General features: G+C 32.1%; 1 protein-coding gene across 1 annotated transcript; it reads left to right on the plus strand.

The window, feature by feature from the left end:
* The first annotated feature begins 398 nt into the window (after positions 1 to 398).
* Positions 399 to 4282, plus strand: LOC110025674 (putative pentatricopeptide repeat-containing protein At5g13230, mitochondrial). Its single transcript, XM_020726282.1, has 2 exons — positions 399 to 3384; positions 4164 to 4282. Exon 1 carries the CDS (start codon positions 786 to 788, stop codon positions 3273 to 3275), a length of 2490 nt encoding a protein of 829 aa, XP_020581941.1. The 5' UTR covers positions 399 to 785; the 3' UTR covers positions 3276 to 3384; positions 4164 to 4282.
* The last annotated feature ends 19314 nt before the right edge of the window (positions 4283 to 23596 follow it).

Raw genomic sequence — 23596 nt, forward strand, 5'->3', positions numbered from 1 at the left:
CCTTACTAAGTCGGAGCCAAATAAGTCCAAGACCAACCAAGCAATAACCTCATATCTGTAAAATACCTAGATTATCCTCTGCAACCACCATTAAAGCAGCGGCATAAATATAATATCACTATTTTGTACCATCAAGATATAAATAAGAAGATTATTTTGAGCGATAGAGATTTATTAGTGTTTGTTGTTGTTCAATCCTCTTACTATCTCTCTCTTATTTCTTACATTCTATTTTTTATTGTGATTTAGCATATTAAATAAATTTTTACATATAAAAATAAATAAACTTTTAGGTTGATGTCAAGGGAGTTTTGAGGTGATTCAGGTATGGCTTAATATCGGCTGGAAATAAATTTTATTCATAATTTAAGCAAATAATTCTGCTCATTCACTCAGCTCAATCCAATCCAGAATCAGAATAAAATTTCGAGCAATCGGATACCTTTGAGCCAAATTCCCCTTAACTCCAACCAAGCGCTAGCCTGCGCATGGAGCCCGAATGGAATCATGAACTTGTCGGCGGAGCATCATTTTGCTTAATACTTTGGAGCACTCAATCACGTACATGGAATCTCATGCATATCTTCGGAGAGATCCTAAGACGAATTCCCCAATGAAATATCTCGAAAGCCTTCATTGCGGCTCATAACCAAATAAATCTCTACGAATCAAATGCTGTTATCGGATGAAGTAGAAGATGTTGGCCTAGCAAGCAACAGTGAGAGAGAGTTCCTTAGAGATGGTGGAGGCCTCGCCTTCCTCTCCTCATTCAATTAGCATCGAATATGGTCATTGGGTTTCTGAGATCCGCAAAATGCTCCCTTTTATCTGCAACTCGACGCTTCAAGCCGCACTTTGGGTTCTTACCTCGGCGCAGTTTTGCAGCCAACGCCGCTCAGCTTATGGTTGTGGAAGAAGAGAGTGCTTTTCTGGAGCTCGATTCTTATGCTTACGCCCGAGCGTTGAAATTTTGCATTGCCGGAGGAGAACAGTACAGAGGAAAGGCCATCCATTGTCACGTTCTAAAGAAAGGCGGCTGCTTAGATTTGTTCTGTTGGAATATTCTCCTCAATTTTTACGTTATATTTGATCTTGCTTCCTGTGCCCATAGGCTGTTTGATGAAATGCCTTGTAGAAATATGGTTTCTTTTGTCAATCTAATGCAGGGCTATGCCAACTGTGGCCATTTCTCCGAGGCCACTGTGCTTCTTCTCAGGCTCTATAGAGAAGGCCATGAGCTTAACCACTTTGTCTTCACAACTGCTCTTAAGCTGTTTCTAATGATGGATTTACCAGAGGTTGGACATTGCCTGCATGCTAGCATCTGCAAGCTTGGCCATGATAACAACTCTTTTGTGGGGGCTTCCCTGATTGAGGTCTACTCATATTGTGGACTTGTAAATGATGCACAATGGGTATTTGATTCAACAGAGAAGGACATTGTTGTTTGGACTGGGATGGTGTCTTGCTTTTCTGAAAATGAATGTCCATATGAGGCCTTGCTTCTCTTCTCTGAGATGATGAAAGCAGGCTTCAAGCCAAACAACTATACTCTTACTAGTTTGCTCAAAGTATCTGTTTCGTTGTCTTCATTGGAGCTGGGCAAATCCATTCATGGTTGTTCGGTGAAATCAATGTATGAATCTGATGAGTATGTGGGTGGTGCTTTGCTTGACATGTATGCAAAATGTGGAGATATTGTGGATGCTCGTTTGGCTTTCAATATGGTTCCTGATTGTGATGTGATTTTATGGAGCTTTATGATTGCACGATACGCACAGAGTAATAAGAATTCAGAGGCTTTAGATCTTTTCCAGAGAATGGTTAAATCCTCAGTGGCTCCAAATGAATATAGCTTTTCCAGTGTTCTGCAAGCATGTGCTAATATAGGGGACTTGTACTTGGGTGGCCAAGTCCATTGCCATGTGATGAAGATTGGCTTTGTGTCAGAGATCTTTGTGGCAAATGCTCTTATGGATGTCTATGCAAAATGCAATTATTTGGAGGGTTTGAACAAGATTTTCTATGGATTTTATGATAAAAATGATGTGAGTTGGAATACAGTTATTGTTGGCTATGTAAAGTTAGATCTTGGAGATGAAGGTCTAAGGCTGTTTATGCGGATGCGGGAATTTGGAATTCCAGCAACTCAAGTAACATACTCCAGTGCTCTACGAGCTTGTGCAAGCAGCGCAGCCTTTGAGCTGGTTGGTCAAATTCATGCTCTGGTTATGAAAACTCCATTCAAAGATGATAATGTTGTCAACAATTCTCTTATTGATTCATATTCTAAATGTGGTAACATTAGATTTGCTTGCAAGGTTTTTGGTCTCATGAAAGAGCATGATGTGATATCCTGGAATGCACTAATATCTGGTTTTGCTATTCATGGTCTTAGTACTGATGCTTTATCTCTTTTCAGAAAGATGACTGAAGAGGAGGGGATCAAAGCCAATGCGGTGACTTTTGTTGGCCTGCTCTCTGCATGTAGTAATATGGGTTTGCTGGATGAGGGTCGATCTTTGTTCAGTTCTATGACCGAAGATTATTGTATTCAGCCTAGCATGGAGCATTATACCTGCATGGTTAAGCTTTTTGGACGTTCAGGACAATTTGATGAGGCCATGAAACTTATCAAAGAGATTCCATTGCAACCTTGTGTGATGGTATGGCGTGCATTGTTGGGAGCTTGTTTGATACACAAGAATGTTGATATAGGAAAGGTTTGTGCTGAAAAGGTTCTTGAGATTGAACCTCGAGATGAGCTGACTTGTGTGATGCTGTCCAATTTGTATGCTTCTGCAGGAAGATGGGACAATGTTAGCCTTATTAGAAACTACATGAGGAATAAACAGGTAAAGAAGGAACCGGGGATCAGCTGGATTGAGAAGCAGGGTGAGGTCCATTCATTCACCTCCGGAGATATGACCCACCCAGATATGAGGGTGATTAGTGCAATGCTGGAGTGGTTGAATAGAAAGATCAGGAAAGCAGGATATGTTCCTGATTTTAATGTGGTATTGCATGATGTTGGGGACGAACTTAAGAAAAGGTTGGTATGGCTGCATAGCGAGCGGCTGGCTTTAGCTTTTGGACTTGTAAGCTTGCAGCAAGGAAGTTCAATTCGGATCATTAAGAATCTACGGTTCTGCTCAGATTGTCACACCTCATTTAAATTAATATCGAAGGTTGTAGGGCGTGAACTTATTGTCAGAGATATGAATCGATTTCATTGTTTTGAGGGTGGGATATGCTCTTGTGCTGATTACTGGTGATGAAGTAACTAGCTTCCTGTGGGTAGGTCATAGATTATGAAGCAGATCCTCTAACTTATCAAGGCGTTATGATTGTGCGGCAGTTGTTGAGCACCATCTCGTTTTGCAGGTATTTTTAGACATGTTAGGATGCCATTTATACATCAGTTTTAGCAGTGTCAATGATCTTAGCTAATCAAGAGGTTCAATAATAGAGAAAAAGATATTTATACTTAATGAAAATTCATCCTAAAGGAGGCGGTTCATTTCAAATTGTTGAATTTGTTGATGTTCTTTAGAGAATTATTTCATAAGGAGCAATAGCTTCCGACATTACTCATGTTTCAACATCAAGCATATGAGAACGAAGTTACACATGCAACTTATGAGAATAATAAAGGAAAAGACTTGCAGCAAATATTACATTTGTAAGAATTATGGAAGTATTGCTACAAAATGTGCAAAACAATTTTTTAATTATTCAAAGAAGTCGACGTGAATTTAAATAATCGGAATTGTCTGAAAATGGACTATCAAATTCTACACAAACAACAATTAATAAACAATTTGTTGGTTTGTCAGTCATGTATCAAATAGGAGATTACTCCTTGATTGGTGCAACAATGATAATTAAAGCCTTATCTAATTTAGGTTTTCAAGGTATCGATACATTTCTCTCTTTATCGTAATTTATAATTGATATTTCATGTCTTCTTCAAAATATCTGATCATAGATGATCATCTATTTTGGTTACTATAGTTTTCACCTATCAAAGCTATTGGAGATATTAATTATTTAGTGAAAGATGTTATCATATTTTTTATATTCTTAACTATTTTCATCACAGTAGAAAAATTAATTGACACTAATTGTAATGGTCAATTTTATGTGATGGTTGTACCACGCAGGATGAGGACATGGAAAAAAACACTCATGAAGAGACCTAAAGTTAAGCAATTATTTTCTGGCATTTATCTTTGTCCATGTTGATTTCATTATTTTATGCATTGCTAAATCAAAGTAATGATCTATGGCACACAAGAACTGGTCCAAGCTCTTTTATTTAATCTCACTTAATAAACTCTATTTTATTGGAAAAGAAAGATCAATTTATTTCTCCAATTTTACATGATTGCTCAACATTCAAATTTGGAAAATGTAAGCGACTTCTTTTCCATCACATGGTAGTCATGGTGAAAATTATTTTGATCCATGGTGATATATGTGGTATCACTTCTATTATATCACATGTAAATTACAAATATCTTATAGTTTTCATTGATGATTATAATAAGCGAACTTGGATTCAGTTTCATCATTGTAAGTTGAACAATTTTCTACCTTTCAAAAATTTGTCACTTATGTCGACACTCAATTTTTATGCTGCATCAAAATATTGAAATATGATTATGTGGCTAATATATGTTGCTTGAATTTATTGATTTTTATCAAAACAATGATAAAAAATATTCTTGCCATGATTTTATTATATGAAATGATCTTAATTTATTCGAACTAAATGAAAATATGACACTAAATAGGACGCAATGGAGAAAAATGATTCATGTAGCCGACCACACGTAGTGGGATTAAGGCTTTGTTGTTGCTGTTATTATTATCAAAACAATGAAATTATTTTTTCTGAATCATTTTTGTAGACAACCCAATAAAATGGTGTGTGGAACAAATAAAAGCACCTCCGCCTCGATCTTGTAAAAATCTTTCTGCTTGATACTTCAGTTCCATCTATATTTTGTATTAAAGCATTAAACACAATGGTGTATTTAATTAGTTGATTATCCACTTGTAACTTAAAACTTGACTATGTTTATTATCATTTCTTTCATAAACATTTGAATTGTAATGATTTATAATCATTTGATTGTCTGTTTTATTCATCTACTAGCATATGAATGTCATTAATTTTAGCTCAATATGTTAAAATGCTCATTTATGGATTACTGCACGTTTAATAAAGGCTATATGTTATGATCCAAGCGCCAAAATATTCTAATCTCTCGTTATGTTGTGTTTCTTAAGCATTAATTTTTTTTTTTTAATCTACTTATGTTAAGCTTCTGCTGGAAAATTATTTTTTGATTTGTGTATGAAAGAAAGCATTCAATTCTACTAGGCTCTTGAGTCAAATTCTCCATGTGAGCTTGGGCCAATTGGTCATTGTTCATTGTTCACTAAATGTTAAAGCAATGATATGCAAATGGGTTTATTTAGTCAAATTTCACTTTGGTTGTTCTTTGAATCGCTCCAAAATACTATTTTTTTTTCCTTGGTAACAAGCCTAAATGTGAAATTAATTATGAACATTTGTTACTATGGAAAAAATGATTACAGTATAAATGAATATCTTAATTTTTGTTCACATGAATGGTTGTTTCACCAGATTGAGGTGAAAAATATCTTTCTTTATGATAATCTCACAAAAGAAATCTACATAAAACATTTTGCTGGGGTATATATCTCTTTGCCTATATAAGTTTATGATTTGATAAATTTTGGTCAACTCTATCAACACATAATAAATATACTTTATAATTAGTTTTTCTATAAGACATTAAGTGTAAATTGTCATTCTTCTAGTTTATATTGAGAATATTATTGGGATATTGACTGCAATTAGTTATTTTCAACATCCTTAGATCACATTTCATGTAAAGAATTAGTTATTTTCAACATCCTTAGATCACATTTCATGTAAAGAACCTTGGGGTCCTGAATTCTTAAGTTTAGAAGTACGCATAAATTTCTTTACTATATTTTACTTTGACAGGTTTTCAAAATACTTCTACATGCACTATGTTTGAAGTAAATGCAAAGTATCATAGTGAAGAATGAGATCTTCTCTATGATCCTTCCACATGCAGCCATTTGGTAGTTAGTCTAACTATTTGATCATCATGGATATTTCCTTCGCAATTTAGCAAAGTAGTCAATTTATCTAAAATCCTCATCACTTACTCTTGGTTGTTTGTCGAATTATTCGATATCTTATTGGGCACCAAGCTGTGGTTTGTTTTTTCCACATAGTTAATTGTCTTGTATGTCTAAGGCTTCGTTCGAGAAGTCATTAACGCTCAATTCAGTTGCTGTGAACGCCGACACACAGATTCTTATTTGTTTGGTGAGGCAGTGTTTTCCGACGTCTCTCGAAATTATTTTTCTAGAACCGTAATTTTTTACCACCCGTTCCGCCGCGGGACTTTCAATGGAGCTTTTCCTCCTTCAAAGGAAGCCTGAATCATTTACATAATCTAAACATCGTGCAATGTCTGTAGTATGTTCAGAAATTATCTGCCTACATGGATTTCTATTCGACTTTGATTTTTCTCAATAAAGTCTGACTCCTTTACGTGGTGATAATATATGCGTCAGCAAAATTATTGCCAATCCGATAGATTATGAGATGACCAAACATTTTGAAGCTGATTGTCGATCAATTTAAGAACGTTGTACTTTACTATTGCTCTTCTTCCATAGAAGACGTTTGCTAATGAATGCAAACTCACCAATCCATGTAAACAAATTTATTGCTGTTAATTATATAGCTAAATTTCTATTTATTGTGTATTCTTTCTATTATATATCTATGATTATATAATCATGGGTCAAAGTATGATAACAGCTCATATGGTATTTGGGTGAATATATAATGATTTGATAAATGGATTTAATGAGTCGTGTATGTTTGTATTATATTTACTAATTTTTTATGAATTTTTATAGTTGAATATGTCCGGCTAATTCTTTGTTTTTTCGCTTTTTTTTATTTTGGCAAAATTTTGATAAATTAAAATATATCTTATTGTATTTGATTAATTTACCTAAATGTGTTTTACGTCCGATTCACAAACTATCTTCATCAAATTATAGAGTATTCTCAATTTTATTTTAAATATATTTTTACATAATTTTTTTAGCATAGATTTGAAAATAAAATACTTCTTTTTAAATTTATCTTTCTTAAGCAATTAACACGTCTGCATAAAAGCAGGTTTTTTGGAACCTATATGGCATTCGTTTTATAAATTGTTTTCGCTGCTATATTCTAAGAAAAACATACTATTTATTGATTTTTTTTTTAACTTTTGGACATATATATATATATATCTTTTCTGAAAAATTATTACATCAGGTCTCCGTATGCAGAGCTGTTTGTGGAGTCTAGTCTCGCGCTGATACGTGGAAGACCGACCTACCTACATTAAAAATGAAAAAAATAATCAAAATGCGCGAACCGACCTGACCAATGCGTTATAGAGATATTCCGTCGCAAAAAAAATCTTCCCCGCGTTATTCTGAATATTTTCCATGTTGTTGATGTGTTATTGATGTGTTATTGAGGGTATAAGAATATTTCTCACTCAATAGCACACTAAAAACACATAATAACACATAATAACACACTAATAACACATAATAGCACAAATAATAACACAATTATATACTTCCTAGCCCGCGGTATAACATATTGGGAATATTCCATGCGTGTTATACCGCGGGCTAGGAGAGTGTTATAGGGCGGTTGTATAACACGTGAGACTGCATTATAAACTGTGGTATAACATACAGAGAATATTTCCCACGTGTTATACCACAGGTTAGGAAGTGTATAATTGTGTTATTATGTGTGTTTTTATGTGTTATTAGTGTGTTATGTGTTATTATTTGTTATTAGTGCGTTATAGAGCAAAATAATTTATTTAAATGTCATAATTTATAATTATTAATAACTTATAGTTATTTAATGTGTTATTGAGGGTTTATGAATATTCCCTCGCGTTATTTTAAATATTTTTTTGCGTTATTCATGTGTTATTTAATGTGTTAGATAAGTAGAAAAATAGGGCTTTTTCTATTTATTTAAACTCCCTAACTTCAAAAATCCATAACTTTGTGTAGAAGAATCACAAAAATAAAATAAAAATACCCTCTTGCTCAGTGAATAGAGGAAAATAATGTGGAATAAACTTCAAGTCCATTTGATGCATAAAGTATTTTTAATTAATTAAACACTGTTTGAGATCATTTGATTCTCTATGCATATTGAAACATCACCTTGGCTTGAAATTTTGGCATGTTGTAGCCTCTATGAAGGGAAACATCCTCTGATTTTTCCAAAGTCATAGGAGGTTCATATATAGAGATCCATATTTTTCAAGTTCTTGCACATTATTTCCTTCAAATAATCATGGAAATTAGCATATTGATTAGAAAATTCTAAGAAAATTTTGGAAGGTCCACCATGACCAGAGAAGCATTTGAAAATAATTTAATGGGTCAAGTCATTTAAAATGCACTTAAATTTTACAAAGCGGGCTAAAGAGAAATATTCAGAGGATAAAAATCATAGATTTCATTTTCTCTTGGTAAGAGCTTCACTTTAACTTAGAAATTTTTAATTTTCACCATAGATTTTGGGAGATCCGAAAAATGGGATTTTTTATGAAAGTGCTCGAAGGAAACTCATGGTGAAAAGTTTCTTACCAAAAGAAAAGTTTCTTACCAAATAATCTTGCTTAGGGAGTTAGATTTTTGATTTAGTAATTTATTTGGAATTTATTTAGATTTTTGTAGAATTTCTGATGGCTCCCGAAGTTAAGTAAGGAAGACCGACCGATGACTTTGATGCTCGACGATTTGTTAGTTTTAAAGCCCAACACAGTTGTAGTACCTTATTTGAGAACAAAAGAATGATCCAAGAGCGGGCATTTACAAACTCAAGAGGCGAGGTTGAGAGGTTGATTTGCGCTAGAAATTGGGAGCGATTATGATACTTCACTACTGTGGCGATCGTCCCTATGGTTTGGGAGTTTTACACAAACTTAAGATTCTCTGCGAAAGATCACATTTTGGTGAGAGGTACGCAAGTCAAGTTTACCTCTGAAAGGATCAATGCATTTTATGGGCTTAGAAACATCTTCCATGATGAATATGCCACTTTTTCTATCACTGATTCATCATTGAAAGAAATTATTGCCTTTCTGACTGATGGAAGAGGAGAGTGGAAGATAAAGAATAACAAGATAGTTAACTTCCCTGCTTTCATGTTAACTATTCAGTCAAAAATATGGCACCATTCAAAAATATGGCACAGTCAAAAATATGGCACCATTTCATCTCTGTCAGACTTTTACCTATAAATCAGATGTTACAAAGGACAAAGGATCGAGCTGTGTTGAACTATTGCATTCAGAATATGAAGGCAATAGACGTTGGTGCACTTATAGTTCATCATGCTTGGAGGATTACTGGTAGTGCTACTGCTGGAGGCTTGGGATATCCTGCCCTGATTTTCACTTTATTTGAAAAATTAAGAGTTGAATCCCATAGAAATGAAGAAAGATTGCAGCCTCAGAATCCGATTTGGAAACACATGATTCAGAGAGTAGAATCATTTGTTGAGTCTAGAAGTGGAAGAAGGGAAAGACCCTCTACATCTACCACAGGGGCATCTACTACTGCTGCATCTTTGGAAGGTGTTATTGACCAACTTATGATTTAATAATATGATATTATTAATATACAGACTCAGTTGGGAGAGATAGATGCAAGGAATGCATATATTCATGAATGTCAGCAGAAAAGAGTTCATCATGATATAGATTTTTAAAATGCTATGGTTAGACACTTCATTGGTGAACCTAATGTGAACTTTCTTGTTTGCCCCAGCTTTTTCCCCTATGCTCTTGATCCTGATTACTTATTATATGCAATAGTATAACATTGTCTTTGATGATATTTTTCATTTATGTTTTCTTATTTTGCAATAGAGCAAAAATTTGATCAAGGAGAAAATAAGAATTTAACTTTTTAATATATATAACACATTAAACAATGACTCCTAACAAACAAACTTTAACACAGAACTTAATTCCATTCTTCAATTGTTGAGACAAATTTTGGTCCTTCATTATTCTCTTCTGGGGCAATCAAAATATAAAGTTGATAAAACGGGCGGTGGTGACGAGCTCGCGGTGGTGACGAGCTCTAATCAAAATATAAAGTTGATAAAACGGGCGGTGGTGACGAGCTCTAATACTATCTTCTTCAACTTCTTCTATATAACTAGTATGCTCCTTATCTACTTCTTCTATATAACTAGTATGACTAAATTGTATTTTTAATTGCCATCCAATATGCTATAGATGTGCAAGAATCTCAATTACCTTTGTCTTAAGTAAAGCCATGATGGTATCAATTTTGTTGATCCTTTCCGATATTCCTTCAATACAAACGACTATGAAACCGTTATAAATCTCTTGTGCACTTTGACTAGTGAATCTCTTCCTTATTCTTCAAATCCATCTCCCATGAAGACATCTTCTCAAAATCTCTCTCTCTCTCTCTCTCTCTCTTAGACTTTTAGGGCTAAAAATGAACTGGGGTGAAATTCCATCACAAAACCCTTCTATTTATAAGCCTAAATCCCTCTAGTAACTCTTAGGCACGTCCTAAAACTAGCTTGGGATGTTTTAGTTAACCAATTGGAGGTTAAATCTTCTAGAATCTGAATTTCACACATGGTTTTTAACAAATATTTGTGCTTAAGTGCCAGTGCTCTATTTTGCACCAGTCAACTTAACATCCAAATTCTTATTTTAGCATGTCTAGATTACTAAATAAAGTTTTAAAATCAATACTAACACATAATAGTCTCAAAAATACTACCCCAAATTTTCTTAATCACACACAAACACCAATCAAAGCAAAACCCACTCATAACTATGGGTTGCCTTCCACAAAGCGCTTGGTTTAACGTCGTCAGCCCGACGTAACCAGTGCTTATTCTGGTTGACCCAACATCATTCAATCTTTAAATTTATGTTGATCCCCTACTAAATAAGGTTTCAGTCTATGACCATTCACTTTATTAGTTTTAGGATCTTTGATATCCACAGCTCCATAAGGATAAACTTTTATCGCAACAAATGGGCCCATCCACCTAGACTTAAGTTTGCCTGAAAATAATCTTAACCTTGCATTGTATAATAATACTTATTGCCCTAGCTGAAAATTTTTAATAAGAATCCTTTGATCATGCCACGTCTTCATATTTTCTTTAAAAATCTTAGCACTCTCGTAAGATTCATTCCTTATCTCTTCAAGCTCATTTAATTGCAATAATATTTTCTCACTAGCATCCTTCAAATTATAATTGAACTCTTTAATTTTCCAATATGCTTTATGCTCGAGTTCAACTGGTAAGTGACAAGCTTTCCCAAATATAGTTCTATATGCAGTCCTATAAACCCACAAAGCATAGTCAAGTTTGACTGACCAATCCATTTTTGTTGGATTCATAGATTTTTTTCATAATTTTTTTAATTTCCCAATTGGATAATTCAGCCAAACCACTTGTCTGAGGATGATAAGTAATAGCAATCCTATGATTGATATTTCTTTAATAATTTCTCCATTATGGCATTTCTAAAATAACTTCCCTCATCAGTAATGATAACTCTCGACATCCTAATTCAACAAAATATATTTGTTTTCAAAAATTATGCAACACTTTGAGCATCACATCACTTCAAGCATATAATGGAGGGGCATCTCATTTATTCTAGAAATATTGCCTACTCGTTGACATCTATCACAAGTTTTAATATAATCATTAACATCTCTAAAGATAGTAGGCTAACAGAATATAGATTATAAAATTTTGTATGTTGTTTATCAACACCAAAATGTCCCCCAAAATTAGAATTATGACATTTTTGGATAATTCCATAAGTCTCTTCTAAAGGTACACATCTTCAAAAAATCATATCCATTCCTTATTTAAATAAAAATGGTCATCCCAAAAATAAGTCATAGCTTCAGAAATAAATTTCCTCTTCAGTTGGTATGTCATTACATAGGGCGTAATATCACTAACAAGAAAGTTCACAATGTAGGCATACCACGAAACACACCATTCATTAATATTAAACAGTTTTTTATCTGGAAAATGTTCTTTAATTTCTTTTTCAAAATAGAGTGATTTTTTTAACTCAAGCCTGGAAAAATGATCAGCAATTTGATTTTCAATCCCCTTTCGATCTACTATTTTAAAGTCAAACTCTTGCAAAAGTAGAATCCATCTTATAAGTCTAAGTTTAACATCCTTCTTTTTCATTCAGTACTTAATAGCAGAATGATCTGTATGCACTATGCAGTGAGTCCAAATTAAGTATGATCTAAATTTATCAAAGGCATATACAACTGCTAATAACTCTTTTTCTGTTGTTATATAATTAATTTGGGTTTCATTAAGAATTTTACTAGCATAGTAAATTACTTTAAAAGTTTTATCATATCTTTGTCCTAAAACAACTCCAACAGCATAATCACTAGCACGCACATCAGTTCAAAAGGTTTTCACCAATATGGTGAAACTATAATTGGTGCAGTGACTAATTTTTCTTTTAATAACTCAAAAGCTTTTAGGCAGTCTTCATCAAAATTGAAAATTACATATTTCCCCAATAAATGACATAAAGGCTTACCAATTTTTTAAAAAGTCTATAATATATGTAGAATCCAGAATGTCCCACAAAAGCTCCTAATTTCCCTTACATTTGTTGGATAAGGTAAATTAGTGATCACTTGAATTTTAGCAGGATCTACTTCCATACAATTTTTTGATATTTGATGTCCTAATACAATTCCTCCTACTACCATAAATTGGCATTTTTCCTAATTAAGGACTAAATTTGTTTCTTCTCAGCACTTAAGAACTTTTGATAAATGTTCTAAACATGAGTCAAATGAAGGTCCAAACACTAAAAAATCATCCATAAATACTTCAATCCCTTTTTCTATTAAATCACAAAAAATTGTCATCATACATCTTTGAAATGTAGCAGGTGCATTACATAAACCAAAAGGCATTCTTCTAAAAGCAAATGTACCATACAGACTGGTAAAAATTATTTTCTCTTGATCCTCAAGAGTTATTTGAATTTAGTGATAATCGGTATATGCTTCAAGAAAATAAAAGTATTTATGCCCAGCTAGCTTATCTTGCATTTGATCGAGAAAGGGTAGTGGAAAATGATCTTTCTTAGTGGCAAGATTTAATTTTGTATAGATAATCAATGCATATTTGCCGTTTTGTGACTTGTTTAGTAGGTATTAACTCATTATGTTCATTCATAGTTACAGTAACTCCTCCTTTTTTAGGAACGTAGTGAATTGGACTAACCCATGCACTATCTGAAATAGGGTAGATAATTCCAGCATCTAACTACTTTAAAATTTCTTTCTTAATAACTTCTTTCATTACAAGATTCAATCTCCTCTGAGGATCAGCCCTAGATTTGCAGCTCTCTTCCATATGAGTTCTATGCATACAAATTGAAGGAATGATTCCTTTAATATCAGCTATTGTCTATCTAAAGGCTTTCTTAAAATTTTTTCAATATTTTCATCATTCTTTCTTCTTCTTCCATCATTAATTTTTATGAAATTATAACTGGTAATATAGAGAAATCACCTAAAAAGACATATTTTAAATGATCAAGAAGTAATTTCAACTCAAGTTCTGGAGGGTTTTCTATTGATAACAAAATGATTTATCTTTTTCTATCGTGTCCAGAATTTCAAAACTTTCTCGAACATAGTTTGAATTTTCCTCAAAAAGATCTTCACATTGATCTAATTCCTCTTCTTGCTCGTGTTGCAAATCTCTTTCTTCAAATTTTTCTTCATAATTAGTTTTGAAATGACATTCACTCAGATATCTTATAACATCCATTCTATAGCGCTAATCATCTTTACCTTTTGCAGGATACTTCATTGATATTGAAATATGAAAAGTAATAGTTTTATTATTGACGCGCATTATTAATTCCCCTTTCTGCACATCTATCATTGCTCTTTCTATGGCTAAGAAAGGCCTCCCCAAAATGATAGGTATCTCTTTATCTTCCTCTATATCCAGCACAATGAAATCAACAGGAAAGAAAAAATGATCCACTTTCACTAGGACATATTCTATAACTTCTTTAGGGTAAGTTATCGAACGATTTGCTAATTACAGAGTTACAGTAGTAGGGGTTATTTCTCCTAATCCCAATCTTTTGAATTTTGATAATGGCATAAGGTTAATGCTTACACCTAAATCACATAAAGCTTTCCCATAAAATCTGTCTCTTATAAAATATGTCTCTTATCACACATGGAATTGTAAAGCTACTAGGATCTTTAAGCTTTTCAGGAAGCTTCTTCTGAATAATTGCACTACACTCCTTACTAAGTGCAACAGTCTCATTATCTTCAAACTTCCTTTTCCTGTTGAGAATATTTTAAATAAACTTTACATAGCTTGACAGTTGTTCTAAGGCTTCAGTAAATGGAATATTAATTGTAAGCTTCTTAAAAATTTCTAAAAATTTTGAAATTGCTTATCTAACTTCTGTTGACGAAGTCTCTGAGGAAATGGAAGTGGTGGTTTTTTTAAGTTAACTTTAAGTGGAGAAATAGGTCTTTCAGAATCTTTTGGAGTGTCCTTTTTTGATTCTTCAATTTCTTCTCTCTCTACTTCAATTTCTTTGTGAACCCTACATTCCAACTCTCTTCTGCTTCTAAGTTGAACGGCTTTTACTTGCTCTTTATTCTTGTCTTTGGGATTTGTTTTAGTATTACTAGGAAGTGTTCCTTGGGATCTGTTACTTCATGAATTTGTGATCTGTTTAAGTTGATTCTCAATATTATTAATTAAGCTCCTTGACTTTGTAACTGATTTCCCATTTATAATACCACTTCTTCTATAGACAACTTCTTCTCCTTAAATTTTTTATTACTATTGAAACCTGGAGGATAAGTAGATTTATAATTATTATCCCCTTGGTTGTTCTAGTTTCCCAATGGGTTTCTTTGATTGTTCCCCCATTGTTGATTTTTACCACCCGTAGTATTATTCTAATTGAAGTTGAGATGGTTCTTCCAACCTGGATTATAATAGTTTGAATATTGGTTATTCTGCTTGTTATTTATGGCATTCAAAGTTTCTAATGATGCTTGAGAATGTACCATTTGGCCTAATGAATTCTCTTCAATCATGGAAATTGGGTGAGTAAAGTTCATTCCAAATTCGTCTAACTTCCTTAAAATTGCAGCAACTTGATTTACTAACATACTAAATGCATCAGATTCATGAATATTGTCTACTTTCTTAGGATTCACCCCTGCAACAAATTCATGAATATTTGCTACTTTCTTAGGATTCACCATCTCATAAGGCCATTAAAAATTATTGGTAGCCATTTCTTCAATTAAAGCATAAGCGTCATGGAATGGTTTTGACAACAATGAACCACTGACAGCGACATTGATAATAAATCTAAGAGACCTAGCTAATCCAATATAAAAAGTTAGAAATATTAACCAATCTGGTATAGCATGGTGTGGACACTTTCTTAAGAGTTCTTTAAATTTTTCCCATGCTTTATAAATAGATTTCCCTTCAAATTGATTAAAAGATATAATTTCATTTCTAAGCTTCACAGTTTTTGACGGTGGAAAATATTTAGCAAGAAATTTTTGTGCTAAATCACCCCAAGTTCTGATAGATCCATGGGCTAACAAATTTAACCACATCTTAGCTTTATTCCTCACTGAAAAAGGAAATAACCTAAGTTTTATGGCATCATCTGATACATCATCATATTTAAATTTAGTGCATAATCCTAGAAAATTGGCAAGATGTAAATTTGGATCTTCAGTTGTTGATCCTCAAAACTGATTATTTGATACTGTTTGGATAATATCAGGTTTAAGTTCAAATGAATTAGCCACTACAACAGGTTTTTGAATACTACAATGAAGTTCATCTAACGTCGGGTTGGCTTAATCTCGCAAAGGTCTAAATTCTTGATGAATTCCAGCATTTTGATCATTTTGGTTTGTCATTTCTGTATTTGACTGTGACAATACCAGCTTGGTTCTTACATGTTCTCACAATCACAGATTTTTCAAAATTTTTAAATTTTTTGGTTTTTCTAATTTTCTTAACAATTCTCTCTAATTCAGAACCATAGGATACTAGTCCTTCAGAACCTGAACTACACATACACTAAAATTAAAATAAAATACAACAAAACACACCCAAAATAAAACACTATAATAAGATATTCCTACAATAACATTCATCGAGAAATCAAAACCACACTTTAGTTTAAAAGTACAAATCATTGTCAAACCAACATGCTTTTAATCATTTTTTAAAATCTTCCCCGACAATGACGCCAAAAACTTGATCCCGATTACTTATTATATGCAACCATATATATATATATTCTCTTTTACAATACTCTTGACTCTCAAAATAAAACTAAAAACAAACGGGATAAAGAAAATTTTTGGTGCCTGAAAAACTCTCGAAAACTATCTCTCAAAACTCCCCATTTCTAACACTTTTCAAAAATTTCAAGCACACTTCAAAAAGTTTCAACTTCCTTCTTTTATAAATCTCAATGAGGTGCCTTGATAACTCTTCAAAATGTCTAAGAATAACTAGTAATCAAATTTAGGATTTCTGAATCTCTATTCTTTTCAAGAAAAATTGCAATTTATCATGCTAAGGACATTTTGAACATTCATATGAAAAAGAACTTAAAAACTTTACTATAAATGCTACTAATATTTGAATACAACTTTAGAAAGTGTAATAAAGCTCCTTCCTTAAGTTGATTCAAGTGTGCGACCTTCTCTGTTTCACTAGCATTTAAGCGTTGGATCTGGCGCTTAGGCGCCGAAACACTTTAGGACATTTTTCACATTTTTGCTCCCAATTTGATCTTTTTTCACTCCTTCTAGCATTTTTTCCCATTTTTACTTGTACCTGAAAGAAAAAACACACAAATAACTTCTAATAAAGCATAATATCTCAAAAATAGGTATAAAAATGTGTTTAAAAATATTATATATTTTAGGTGTATCAGCTCCTATTCGTGATGAAGAAGCAAGAGAAGAAGAAGAAGAAGATGATGATGATGGTGGAGTGGAAGGAGATGAAGATTGATATTTTATGAGTTTTGTTTAGTTATTTTGATGTGTTCGTGTTTTAATTTTAATGTACTTTTATTTAGAAAACTTGTTGTAGCAAAATACTTTTTATGTTGTGTTATGGACTTACAGTTTGTAATAGTAATTGTAGACTGTTTAATTTTCAATTTTAGCTTTAGTATTTTCAGTTTAAGCTTGTTGGATGTGTAGTATTTTCAATTTTTGTATTTATGTGTTTAATTCCCAACAAGTTCTTTACAAGTTCTTTAGAATATATTGAATATATTATGTTTTATTTAATGCTTTAAAGCCTATATGTAGTTTTAAAGTTAGTACTTGTAGTATACCAAAACCAATTTCATGATCAGAAATCCTCTACAGGTTAGTTTTTTATTTTCATGCATTTACTGTTTTCTTTCACCAACTAAAATTTTGTACTAAAATGTTTTTAAAATTATTTAAAAATTTAAGTTTGGGGGAAGAGAAAATTTTCTTTTAAATGGAGAAAACTAATTTTTATTTGTCCTAAAGTACTATATTTTTCAAAATTTATTTAACAAGACTTGGTATATTAAGATTTAACTTTAAATGACTATAATTATGTTTATAAATATTATGTTAAATTCTAAAGTTAAAGATTTTTTGTATGATAGGATAAAACTATATTTTTCTATTTTAAGTAAAGGAAAATTGTATTTTTAAAATGTTAAGAATTTTAGAGTTTCATGTAAGAAGAAAGGAATGAGAATTTATGAAAAATCATAAACTAGTATAACTTTATTAAGTAAGGAGGGGTGTGGAGTTTTGACTTTAAGAAGAGGATAGTAAAGTTCAAAACTATTAAAGGCTATTCAGATATAGTAATCCTTACTTGAAAAAGGAAAAAGGAAAAAGAAAATAAAGAATTAAAAAGATCCAAAAAGAAAAAAAAAGAAAGATAAGAAAAGAAAAGAAAAAAAAATAGGTGAGGAGAAGTTTGAGGAGATGCCTAATCAAAAACAAAAAGAGGAGATGCCTAATCAAAAATTGGCTTCACTTGAATCAACTTAAGGAAGGAGCTTTATTACACTTTCTAAAGTTGTATTCAAATATTAGTAGCATTTATAGTAAAGTTTTTAAGTTCTTTTTCATATGAATGTTCAAAATGCCTTAGCATGATAAATTGCAATTTTTCTTGAAAAGAATAGAGATTCAGAAATCCTAAATTTGATTACTAGTTATTCTTAGACTTTTAGTTTGAACCTAAGTTATGAAATGTTTTTATTAAATTTTTCTATTCTATTTATTGAACTAAAGTATATAAGTGATAAGTTAATCTCTATCCTAAAATCATATGCTTTTATGTAATAAAAGTGTCACTTGAGGACAAGTAACATTTAAGTTTGGGGGCTTTTAATCCACAAAAATAATATACTGCTTTAAGTACCCTTTTTATGTCTATTCTTGGTGACATTGCACTTTAAAGAAAGGTATTTTTATATTTTTGTTGCAGGTATATCATTTTTAGGTATTTGGAGCAACAATGACAAAAAGAGTGAAATTTGGAGCAAAAACAACCAATTTTGGGGTTTGACACATGATACGCCAAACTGGCGCATGATGCGCCAAAATCTAGAGTAATGGCGCATGATGTGCCAAGTGGAACATTTTCAAATTAAGGCAGTTCGAGACAAATTTTGCGCGAATTTTCAAAGAGACACTAGTTATAAGCACCCCATGGAGTGATTCATTAATGTAGACAATTTGGAAGATTCCAATTTGAAGAGATTTGACTCTTGGATTAAGGAGGCACATCTTTTGAAATTCAAAATTTTGACTTTTGAATTTTGGAGGGAATTGAGACTCTTTTCAGAGAGGAGAGGCAACCAACAAAAGGGAACATCTGAAGAGACTTGGAAGGGGGGATGAAAAAGTTAGAGAGAGAGGATAGGCGTGAGTTAGAGAGAGAAAAATGACGAGATTTTCTTTTAGGGTTGTAAGAGGAGAGGGAAAGTGAGAGATTTTTTCTTCATTTAATTTCTAAGAGATAATTGGGAGAGATTGTAAAGAGGGAAAGACTTGGAGAGAAATTCTAAGGATTTGCTTGGGAAGGATTGTGAGTTAAGTTGTACTTTTCATTTCTTTTGTTTGTGAACTTATTTTTATATATGAAATCCTTATTTTATTATATCCTTCTCATGAATTTTGAGTAGTTTTCTTCATTCTGCTCCCTACTTTAAAGAAATGGTTTTGTGAAGAATTGATTTTGTTTTCTACGGTTTTAAATGTCAATAATTTGTGATGATTTGAACTCTGATCTTCATTTACTTTTAGATCTGACCAATTGATTTGTTAAAATATGTTGAGAATTATATATTCTGAAAAGTGAATAAGATTTCTTCAATAAAGGAAGAATCACATTTGATTTCATGGGAGAGTATTTCATCCATGGGATTGGGTGTAAATAAATAAGAAATAAATAAAAATAAGAAAATATACCTTGTTGGATGTAGAATTGGAAGATTTTAAGGTGACAAATTAGAATCCCCAATTTGGTTCAGTTGATTGGAAACTAATGTAAGCATGTTAGCCCTCAGAGGAAGGAGTAGTGAGACCAAACTCCAGGGGAGCTCTAGAGTGACATTTGGTATCCTGCCAGCCTAACCACAGAATTAGGGACCAGACTCCCGATTAGTTAATGTTATTTATATCGCTCGGAAGAGGGTAGAGAAATGGATTGCTCCTATGTGGCACAAAATATTTTTTAAATATATTTTTAAAATGATTTCAATTTATTCACAAGCCATATTTTCATTGTAAAGGGGAAGGATGTTTTCTCATACTTAAACTTTTCATCCACAAAAACCTTTATTTTATTTCAAAAACCTTTATTTTATTTCAAAAATTTACTTTTGAAAGTTTAGCATCTAGTTTAATTTACTTGTTATAGTCGTACAACTGCGTATTTAGAAGCATTTCACTGAAGTAGTTTAATTTCAAAATTTTCACTTTACTTGGTTTTTATTTTTTTTTATTTTTATTTTATAATAGAATATAATTAACTAGCTTATATATATTTCTAGCTTCCCTGTGGGATCGATATCTAGGACTTCATTAGAGTTTTATATTACTTCAACGATACATATACTTGCATTATATGTAAACACATTTTAAAGATAAATTATTTTTATTAAAATTACATTTTAGTTTTGGTTACATTGTATCATTATTATTAAGCTAAACAAATTCTCATGCGATCACTTATATTGTACAACATAGCTATACAAAAGGACTAAAGATGAGTTGAGGATTTATGTTGCACAAGCAAACAACCTAAAAATCCTATGGCTTATTGTTTAATTCTAAGGAAAGATATGTTGTTGTGGATCCTCTTGCTGATGAAGATTATCGTGCTGCCCACAACGCTAGCTCCAAACTCCTTGTTATGACGAGTTTAAGTTTTAAACTCGATGTCCCTATGGTTATGGTCATTAAATGTTATGGGGGATATTAAAGTTGATTAGACCGACACCGATTAGAATCCTACGGTTCCTAGGGTACCCTCGATATTAGGGTACCCTTGTTCCGGTACCACTATTTTCTTTTGCATTCACTTAGTCCAAATGAATTTACTAAACTCAAGTCAACGAGTTCCATACTTTCATTTAGACCGTGGGAAGTCTTGTCAGCAATCGTAGGTCACCTCCTCTGAGGGATTCCCGATCATCCGATATAGACGTCTTAATTTAGTTGCAATTGTTGTTTTGTGATGTTTGTGATTAAATTTTGAGTTATCTTTTATTTTAAATATTGTGACGGTGAATTTTATCTTGGTTGATTTTAGTTTTGGGTTTTTTTTACGAATATCGTAATAGTTTTGGTTTTCATGCAGGGTGACATCATTGTTTAACATGCAAGCTCGAAACAAGAAGTACAAAAAGGAAAATGCATTAATTTTAAAGCATACATATTGATTCTTCTCGTTCCACCACCTGAAAGGTCAGTACTTGCAAGACATGTATATAATTTTTCAGGGAATTTAAATTGTAGGAGTGGAAGAAGGTTTAACTACAAAACCCCAAGTTATGAATTTACTGAATCTTAGAAGATCCTAGTGGATAATTTTATAACAAAATATGGTAAGTCCAATTTGCCCTTCGAAATGTACAATAGATTTCAAAGTGCTCGGGGCATGACCCTAGATCTCTTTGAAGATCTCTTGAAATATTTTGAGTTCATTTTGTACTTGTCATATTGATACGTTAATCATCCGAGGTCGAAGTGTGACCACCATGTTGCTCAGTGAAACTTGACAATTTAATTATCCCGATGATAGAATACCCAATTAATCAATTGATATTTCCTTTAAAAGTTATGTGAGTGGGAGCCCCTAAGGCAAGTTTAAGTCTTTTAAGATTGTGGTGCCTGCAATTAACTTCAGACTTGTAGTGTTTAAAGATGTTAATCACTAATCATATTAGCTTCTAAATCCAATCAATTAAGTTTAGACATCAAGCCTAGGTCACTACTAAGCCTTTAATTATCACAATAGGTGAAATGGGTATTATCAAAATTTTGATTTAAGTGATATATATTCTTATTGAATGATCACATCACCCTTAACTTTGATCTTGACAAAAGTAAATTATCATCTTTTCCACCTTAAGCTCATCACTTAAGAATCATTTGATCTTAATTGACTTCCAAGTCATGAAGATTAGGAGGATTATGATTTTGTTGATGTTGTGCAAGGGTGGTGAGTGAGTTTTTACCTTTTAGTCCCATTGTATTTCAATCATCCAAACATGTTATTAAGATCAAAATTACCCATTTACCCTTGAGGCACTTCACTTCATAACTTATTAAAGATAACCTAAATGACTTTGAGGGTTTAGAGTGTCATATCCATGAGGTAATTATAATGTTAGAGGAGAATATGTGGACTTCTCAACATTTAATTAAACATTTATTGAAACTTCGAAAATAGGATTCCTTAGAAATTGATTTATTTGAATTTTCCAAAATAAATTTTTTTATTTATGAGAAAATTATTAGAGGTTTTCCTAGGCCAAAGAAATACTTAGACAAAATTTCATGATTTTTTGAATCAATTTATTATAATTATTCTAATGGGAAAATGAAGAAAATCACATTTAAGCCTTTAAAATTTATTTTTAACTTAAGAAAAAATAGAAAAAATATTTTAATGAGTCTTAAGTCATCAAAGAACAATTAGGCACTTTTTGAATTATTTTAATATTTTTGGGTTTTTTTAATTATTTTTAATTATTTTAAAATTCAAAATAAGGCTAAAAAATTAAGTAATTTTTAAAGGAAATAATTTTTTTTTCCCAAGTGCCTCTAATCACAAGGAATTAAAAAAACTACTTTTCATAATTTTCCCAAATGTATTTAATTTATTATAATTATTTTTGTACAAAAATACAAGGTTTCTTAGAAAATCAACATTAGTACTTGAACTTAATAAAATAATTTTCAAATTTTTAAAGTGAACAATGTGAGACCAATTTTGTCAATTTTTGAAGGAGGGGAATGAGTATTTAGGTGCTGACTCCGAGATGGAAATTGAAATTTAGGTATCAATTCCAAAAAAGGAGATTTAAAATTTAGGTACCAGCCTTAAAAGGTGGGAATCAAAATTTATGTACTCATCCTGAAATGTGAATTGAAATTTAGGTATCAATCTCAGAAAGAGAATCAAAATTTAGCTACCGACCTTTAAAGATAAGAATCAAAATTTAGGTACTGATCCCAGAATGAGAATTGAAATTTATGTATCAATCTCAAAAGAGAATCAGAATTTAGGTACCGATCTTGAGAATTGAGAATAGGATGTCGTGTTCCATTCGAGGCTCATACAAATCTCAAGGATTGAGAATAAGATGTCGTGATTCATTCGAGGGAATTTTATACCAATCTTAAGGATTGAGAATAGGATGTCGTGTTCCAATCAATGGGGTCTTACACTAATATCAAAGATTGAGAATAGGATGTTGTGTGCCAATCAAGGGGGTCTTACACCAATCTCAAAGATTGAGAATAGGATGTCTCATCACAACTTCGACAACATTAAAGATCAATACTCTCCACAACTTCCTTCCAACACTTTAATTACTTCTCATTTTAAAGAGAAAGATAAAGAAAACTACTCAGCATTCATCGAGAAATCAAAACCACACTTTAGTTTAAAAGTACAAATCATTGTCAAACCAACAAGAAGTCTCGATTAAAACAAAAAGTAGTTTAAAAATAAAAGATAAAAATTTATCTCAAATCCTCCACCAAACTCTTGAAGTTCCTTTGAATCTCTTCTCTTTTACAATACTCTTGACTC

This window comes from Phalaenopsis equestris, unplaced genomic scaffold (assembly GCF_001263595.1).
Source record: "Phalaenopsis equestris unplaced genomic scaffold, ASM126359v1 Scaffold000323, whole genome shotgun sequence".
NCBI lineage: Eukaryota > Viridiplantae > Streptophyta > Magnoliopsida > Asparagales > Orchidaceae > Phalaenopsis > Phalaenopsis equestris.

What these genes read in the sequence shown, in the direction of transcription:
- LOC110025674 (XM_020726282.1), top strand. Translation starts at nt 786, where the DNA reads ATGGTCATTGGGTTTCTGAGATCCGCAAAATGCTCCCTTTTATCTGCA.